A 7,658-nucleotide genomic window follows, 5' to 3' on the forward strand; every position below is an offset into this window, starting at 1 on the left:
AATTTCTAACCCCGTGGCCCGAACTGCCCCGCCAACGGATATCGACCTGCCAACTGCTACCAGAGTTGGGATTCCGCAACGGATTTTGAATTTATAGCATTATCATGAATTCACTGATTCAGTATTCACGAGGAAATTTTAGAACACAAAAATATTAAAAATAAACAAATTCAGAAATTGCCAATAGGTAACTATAAAGTGTTTTTTTTTTATACTTAAAATTGATTATAAATAACTGTAAATTATAATCAATTATTTTTCAACAACTCTCAAGTATCCGAAGGCGCCAGACTCGAGTACAATTCCGCGTAATCGTAAATATCGGTATTCCAAGCTGCACAACTAATCGTATTTTGTAGTTCGTTGCAATTATAATTTGTTCCAGATCGTTTGTGTAAGCATGATTTGCATTATTTATAAAATAGCAACAATATGTAACACGCTATAAATCATATATTTATTGTGTATAAATATATATTCTGTTAGAAATGAAAATTTCAAGGTTTTATACTTTGGATCCACACAATCATAATATTATGTACCTATAACAAGTTTTTGGAAGTAAACATAAGTAGATGTTAAATTATCAATGCTATATTAATTTTCTGTCTTCGTCCCACTCGTAACATACACAAAATGCATTTGGGTAAAAACATTATTTATGATTTCTAAGTAATTTTAGGATAAATTTATCAAAGTATCTATTACATTAACTAAATAATATTTTTTAGGGTTTTATATTTTATTATTATGATTTGACTTTATATTCTACTTTAAAATTTAAAAAAACATTTTATACATTTAAATGAGTACTACATTTTAATAAAATACATTTTAGCGTTGAGAAAATACTGACCAAAACTTCAAAAATATTATTCTCTATAATTTGTGTAATGGTTGATTTATCTCAAAAACCCCCAAAAAAGTGAATTTGCATGAACTCTGTGTTGTAATTTTAAATGTGTTTTGTCTATATATGTGTGAGCCAGTCAGCTTAAAAGAGAATTTAAAAAGTATGCTGACATCATCATATGCATTTAGGTAGGCTTTTTTTTAATTGGTCTACATTTTTACAGTACAAGTTATCAACAGACAGCATCTGATACTTGTCACTGATAGGTTTTGATATTTGAGTAGGTCTACACATTATTTGTATTTATTTATCTATGCTTTTAAACTGCATATAAGTATGATTATGAACAATTAATTATATTAATTCCATTAAATAAATCATCATCAGTCAATATGAATATTATATACTTAACTTAATGATAATTAGACTAGTGTTCATAATAAATCATACAGTGCAATCAAAACAATTGATTATTGACAACAATAACATTACATATAATTAAAATATAGGTACCTAATACCAATTAGGGATCCTATTTCAGAATCAATTTGTTAAAAATGAGTAATATCTACTTTAAGATAATTTATAATTAACTTTATACACACTTTTGGTTGATAATTTAACTGTAGTTATTAATAAATTGTGCAATAAAATTAAATATGAAATTTGGCTTAGTATACTATACGGATGCTGGTTGTACATTTCTCTAAAATAGTGGTTTAAATTATCTGTACAAATTGTATCACTTTAATATTTGCATTGTTCTTTTATTTGATACTTATCATCAAACATATTACCTAGTGTTACCGTTGCCATGGTTAATAAACTTTTGTTTAGTCATGACTGTTGCTATATATCAATTTCTTATGTAATTTAATTTACTGATCTTTTGAAATGTAGAATTTACTCTTTCTGACAGGTATACTTTCATCAATAACTTCAGCGTTAGTAGAAATGGCTTTTATCTATTTCTACTGTGCACCTACTTATTCTTTTGAGTCATCTTGTAGTCAATAATAAGACCCCCATAAGGATCTAAAAATAAAACCCATTCTCTAAAGTAGATATCCAATTTCACTAAACATTTCAATGTAGATGTCTTATATTTATAAATAATAGTGGAGATACTGGAACAATAATTAAAGTTTTTTTTTGGAAGTACAACAGTTTTAAATGTGCTATTCAATATTAGAAACAATATTTTAAATTATTATTATCACCTTATGGTGTTTAAAATTTATTTATAGAGTAATATGGTTAAGGGTTCTGTCACTAGACAGCCTCCCTCCTCATAAATATATTTTCATGTAAATATTCTCCATCATTTATTGTACATATGCTACAGATTGTAAATTTTATTTTAATAAAAAAAAGCGTAATATTTATCTTATGAATATTTGGTATTTGTTGATATCCGTTATAATATTATTTGCTCCAGCTGTAACTAAAAATGCTGTCTATCTGGTGACAGATAAATTCCAAATAAGGAAGTATTATACAAGTTTGATGTTTAGTTATATCTTAGTTACACTGTTGATTATAAATAATGGTAATACCTAATCTTTTTTTTTTTTAAATTCAATGTATAAAGTATTTTATATTACTTTACTGATAGATCTTGTAGAAATAATTGTTTCTACCAATGAAACAAAACAGCTTCAGTACTTCTAGTTGTTGTGTTCCAAAAATTGTTATTTTAAATTTAGATAAATAATAAAAAATAATTAGATGCAGGTTTGTAATTATTAGTTAGGGGTTAAAGTGGAAGGTATGATATTATGTGTGCCTTGTAACAATTTTTTAACTACATAATAATGTTTGTGAAAAATAAAGAGCAATTTAACTTCATATTATGTAAAACACATCAATGATACTTGTAAGTTTCAATCTCTTATAATAAGGGTAAGGAAAGATTGATTTTTCAATTGCTTATAAAAATATCAATTGAGTTTGTAATCAATTTTATTAAAAAGTAAAATATTGCTTGTATTTTCAGATTCAAAATTATATTTTATACAATGAGCTCTAAAACAAAACAAAAAAAAATGGCCGAATATATCACAACAACAACAGATAACTCAAAAAAAAGAGCTCGAAATAATGATGGAGATGATTCAGAATCTAAAAAGCCCAAATCAGCACAAGTTGATTTAAACAAAATAAATTTTGACTGTGAGAAAAAAAGTGCTAAAGGCCTTACTTGGAATCTAAAAATTATGTCATGGAATGTTGCTGGTCTTAGAGCTTGGCTTAAGGTAATAATACATAACTAAAACCAAGATTTTTTAATTGTCTAATATTTATACAAAAACAATTTAGGTATATTTGTATTTGTATTTATATATTTTAGAAGGATGTTATAGAATATCTTAAAAAAGAGGATCCCGATATTATTTGTTTACAAGAAATCAAATGTACTGAAAAACAAATGCCGGATGAAGCAAAATTACCTGGATATAAAATTTATATTAATTCAGGTCAGAAATTAAATATGTGCTGTAAAGTATTTGATAGCTGGGGATTATACATATTTATACACATATAATTAAAGTATATTGAATTTACTTTTTAAAAAATTAACGTAAACATTGTAAAATTACTTTTAAATAGTTAATACCTTGATAATATACAATTAACTAAAGTTTTAAGATTACCTTTGATAAAACTGAAAAATATAATTATTTGGTTTGTAGGTGACAAGGCTGGTTACTCCGGAGTTGCTTTATATTCTAAGAAAAAGCCTGTTAATGTGAGAATGGGAAAGGAAATAAAAGAATTGGATGATAATGAAGGTCGTGTGATTGAAGCAGAATATGAACAATTTTTCCTGGTTGCTACTTGTAATGCTTAAAATTATTAAACTTTTTTATCATTTTAGTAGTTTCTAACTATTTAATGTTTTAGATATTCCAAATGCCGGTGCAGGATTAAAAACATTGCCAAAAAGAATGAAATGGGACGAGGAATTTCGTAAATATTTGAAAGAGTTGGATACCAAAAAACCAGTTGTATTGACTGGTGATTTAAATGTCGCTCATAAAGAAATTGGTATTAATTTTTATAATTTTTGTTTTAATATTTATTTTTTATTGGTATCTAAGTGCCCAAGTACATTTTTAAATATATTTTTAGATCTTGCAAACCCAAAATCGAATACAAAAAAAGCAGGTTTTACTAAAGAAGAGAGGGATAATATGTCATTGCTTCTTGAAGAAGGATTCATTGATACATTTAGAACATTAAATCCTGAAAAAACTGGAGCCTATACTTTTTGGACTTTTTTTATGAATGCAAGAGCTAGAAATGTTGGATGGTAAGTAGTACAATTGATAAACTGTTAAAAATTTAGTAGTTTTTGGAATTAAACTGTGTTATAATGTTTTGACAATTAAGTGGTTCTATATGACAATTAATATGTTATAAAAGTAACTAAATAAAATGATTATAACAAGTAACCTAATTTTAATTGTATTTTGTTATTTATCAGAGGTAGGCAACCAATAGCTTAAAATTTATTTATTTTAGAATCCTTATAAAAAAATAAACATACAAATTAAAAATTCAATATTATTAAATATTATTTGTCCTTTAAAACGGTTTTAAAAATTGGTTGTTTGTAAGTAACAAAAAATAATGACTTAAAAATATTGAATCTTGTTCTTATTAAGTATAAGTTGCTTTTTACTTTATTGATATTCAAAAACTTGATTATTTATTTTTGTTATATTTAATTTTTATTATTTTGTGTGATTAATTTATATTAAAAACTGTAAGATTGTTTTATTAGAACTAATTTGGCTCTAATCTACATTTTGTATTACCATATTATGTGTAATTGAAACATTTACAGAATACAACAAAATTTAATAAATAAACTTTTTTTTTTAGGAGACTGGATTATTTTATTTCATCAAAAAGATTCATGGATAATGTATGTGATAGTACTATACGAAATGAAGTACTAGGTAGTGATCATTGTCCAATTGTGTTTTACATTAATGTTTGATTATAAAAAAAAATTTTTTAAATGTTAAGACTAATAAAACTTATACTGTACAAATTACTTCTGTAAACATACTACTTTTTTAAAACCAATCTTTGTATGAGTATGTAACTAAAGTAAATCATATTAAATAAATTAAGAATCAAACCTCATTGCTGTTAACAAAACATTATCCTGATCTTACTTTGCTTATGTCCATTACTACCTCCCGAAAATGAATTCTTAACATACTATACAACATAACAGTAGAGATAATTGGTATTAAAGAAGACATGTTTTATCTGTTTATCAGTGGGTATTTACGGATGGGGTCCAGAGGTGCTGCCCCCCCCCCCCCAGAACCTCAAAAAAGGATTGGTAATTAAAAATATTAAAATTTGAATTTTACATTATATTATAATGTAATGTAGATAATTTTCATACAAAGACATTACGTATAACAATAAATAAATAAAAATGTTCTAATATCAAATACCTATAAAATGTTAGTGTAACATTAGTTACATCCTATACATATAAATTATACACAAAACACACATACTATAGAATTGCCCAATGTACAATACAAAATATACACACTCAATACTTTTATACCCGTGCACATTATTATAGTAATTAAAATGACACACGACGGCAGTTCGAAAACATTCATCAACAGGAACAAACTCATCTACCAACAGCCATCTGAAATCTACATGTTTAGTAAAGTATTATTTTAATATTATAATTAATAAAGAACTTTAAACCAAACTTCTCTGATAAGTATTAGTAAAATAATACCTCATACACAGGCACACAGCTCTAACCCCCAGCTACAGAAAACTTATCCATAAGGAATAGAAAACCTTCTCTGGATAACTATTATTGTAACAAGGTTCCCCTGACCATGTTACATTAGAATTAACAACATTTTTTTAGTTAGTAGTTAAGTCATGGTTGTTTACCTACACATCGTGGTTATGTTAAAATAATATTAATTATATTTTATGCTAGGCATTATCTCTAGCACTTATCCGTTAACGTTGCACTGTTAAGTTAACAAGGGTCGAGTCATAGTACAAATTTTTTCCAAAAAAAAAATATTTATTGATGCAATATACTACACCGAGTTACCGCGGGGGCCCGGCCGCCCCCTATATAGGATCAATATTTGGGCCGCCCAGTGAAAATATCCCCATTGCTCCCCCCTAAATATGGCCCTGACTGTACAATATATTCAGTCGTCCTTCTAAAAATGCACATAAACAGCCGACAGGTATCCACTATAAAGTAGATTAGGTACTACTTAATTATTGGCTCCAACCTACAGTGCTATCTAACAGGGGATCTATGGTGAAACTTTTTTTTTTTATAAGAAATTTACCATCTGTACCCAGAGACACAACAAGAATATGGGCTAATTTACAAAGACATGAATGGGTTGTTGGAAGAAGCCACCCAGTAGTGACACTTCTGACACTATTGACTTATTTTTTTTTTTTTTCAAGTTAGGGAGATCTCTGCTCCATTTTCTATGGTGAAACATAGATTTGAAATATAACAAATGATTATTGAGACTTAAAATTGATAAACCGTCATTGGTATTTGTATAGGTAGTTATTAAAAATTCGAAATAAATGTACATTTATCATTTATTGAAATGTGCTTATGACTTTAACTATTGACATCTTCATAATAATTATTATAATATTTATTAATAGAGAATAAGTGGTTAATCATATAGTTATTTTTTTAATACTGAATGTATAATTAATAGATATTAGATAATAATATAATATATTATATTGAATATTAATAGGTTTTATTATTATTATATAATTATGGCCTTAAATTGCCTATACAAAGCGCCGTCCAAAATTCATCTAGTTGATTGGTCTATTATATTATGGCAATCATTAGTACTGCAGAATAGTGAATACTGATATTGACAACACCCGATTTAATTTATTAATTTATGATACCAATAAATTACCAGTGACCAACATCCAACAGGCAACAACTACTCCTGAATAACGAAGTCTAATCTCGGATAAAGGGAAAACCGAACCATTATTCATCTAGTATATTCTACCCTTTCGAGTTGAGACTTGTATTTACTTTTCATAGGTACTGGTGACTTTAATGAATCGTTTGATGGAAGTTTTTTTAAACAAGTATGTTGCATTACTGAAAAAAACCATTAATTATGCATCTATTTTATTTTACGATATTAGTTAAATTATAGCAGTACAGCACATAACAATGTATATATATATGTATATAAATAGTTGCTGTATAACCAGACTTCATCGAGAAAAATGAACAAACATAAATGACTCCAATATGCCATATCGGCGTATCTTGTTTTAATGTACTACATTCAAGGGGAAATCTGCATCGGTGTACCTCAGCTTGTAAACAAATTTAACGGAGAAGCAAACAGATAATCCACATGTGGCAGATTGCAAATGCACCTGGGATATGTTTGAACGCAGTTAAAACCAGTTTCTAAATTTTTCTTTTATTTCTAAGAATAATCTGAAACTTTTGTCAAAATTGGTGAGTAGGTAATAGGTTAAGTTTTTGCATCTAAATATAATCTATAGACATACGAGTATTACTTTTTCAATAACACATTTACTTAATATTATATTTTTTATTTAAAAAAAAATTGTAGATATAGCAACGCATGTCGCATATGGTGGGTCAGCTAGTCTATACCAATGTTTGGTTTATTTTGTTAAATTTATATAATCACTGGCAACCATTTAAAAAATATTCGATTTTCTTGAGCAAATACGAATCAAGTGCGAGCCACCCTCA

General features: G+C 27.0%; 1 protein-coding gene across 3 annotated transcripts; it reads left to right on the forward strand.

The window, feature by feature from the left end:
* The first annotated feature begins 11 nt into the window (after positions 1-11).
* LOC111037052 (exodeoxyribonuclease) lies at positions 12-5,008 on the forward strand. 3 transcript variants are annotated; one of them, XM_022319409.1, is made up of 8 exons: positions 12-187; positions 275-394; positions 2,850-3,108; positions 3,204-3,330; positions 3,547-3,693; positions 3,758-3,901; positions 3,986-4,166; positions 4,742-5,008. In XM_022319409.1, exons 3-8 carry the CDS (start codon positions 2,872-2,874, stop codon positions 4,857-4,859), a joined length of 954 nt encoding a protein of 317 aa, XP_022175101.1. In that variant the 5' UTR covers positions 12-187; positions 275-394; positions 2,850-2,871; the 3' UTR covers positions 4,860-5,008. The 3 variants fall into 3 exon arrangements, with proteins under 3 accessions (XP_022175101.1, XP_022175103.1, XP_022175102.1); XM_022319411.1 differs by lacking the exon at positions 275-394; XM_022319410.1 differs by lacking the exon at positions 12-187 and having other exon boundaries at positions 194-394.
* The last annotated feature ends 2,650 nt before the right edge of the window (positions 5,009-7,658 follow it).

This window comes from Myzus persicae, unplaced genomic scaffold, assembly GCF_001856785.1.
Source record: "Myzus persicae strain clone G006 unplaced genomic scaffold, MPER_G0061.0, whole genome shotgun sequence".
Classification (NCBI taxonomy): Eukaryota; Metazoa; Arthropoda; class Insecta; order Hemiptera; family Aphididae; genus Myzus; species Myzus persicae.

Excerpts from the sequence above, each read along its gene's own strand:
- LOC111037052 (XM_022319409.1), top strand. The coding sequence starts at position 2,872 with ATGAGCTCTAAAACAAAACAAAAAAAAATGGCCGAATATATCACAACA. Across the intron at positions 3,694-3,757 it reads ATTTTTCCTGGTTGCTACTT|ATATTCCAAATGCCGGTGCA; the intron begins GTAATGCTTAAA and ends TTAATGTTTTAG. Across the intron at positions 3,902-3,985 it reads TGTCGCTCATAAAGAAATTG|ATCTTGCAAACCCAAAATCG; the intron begins GTATTAATTTTT and ends ATATATTTTTAG.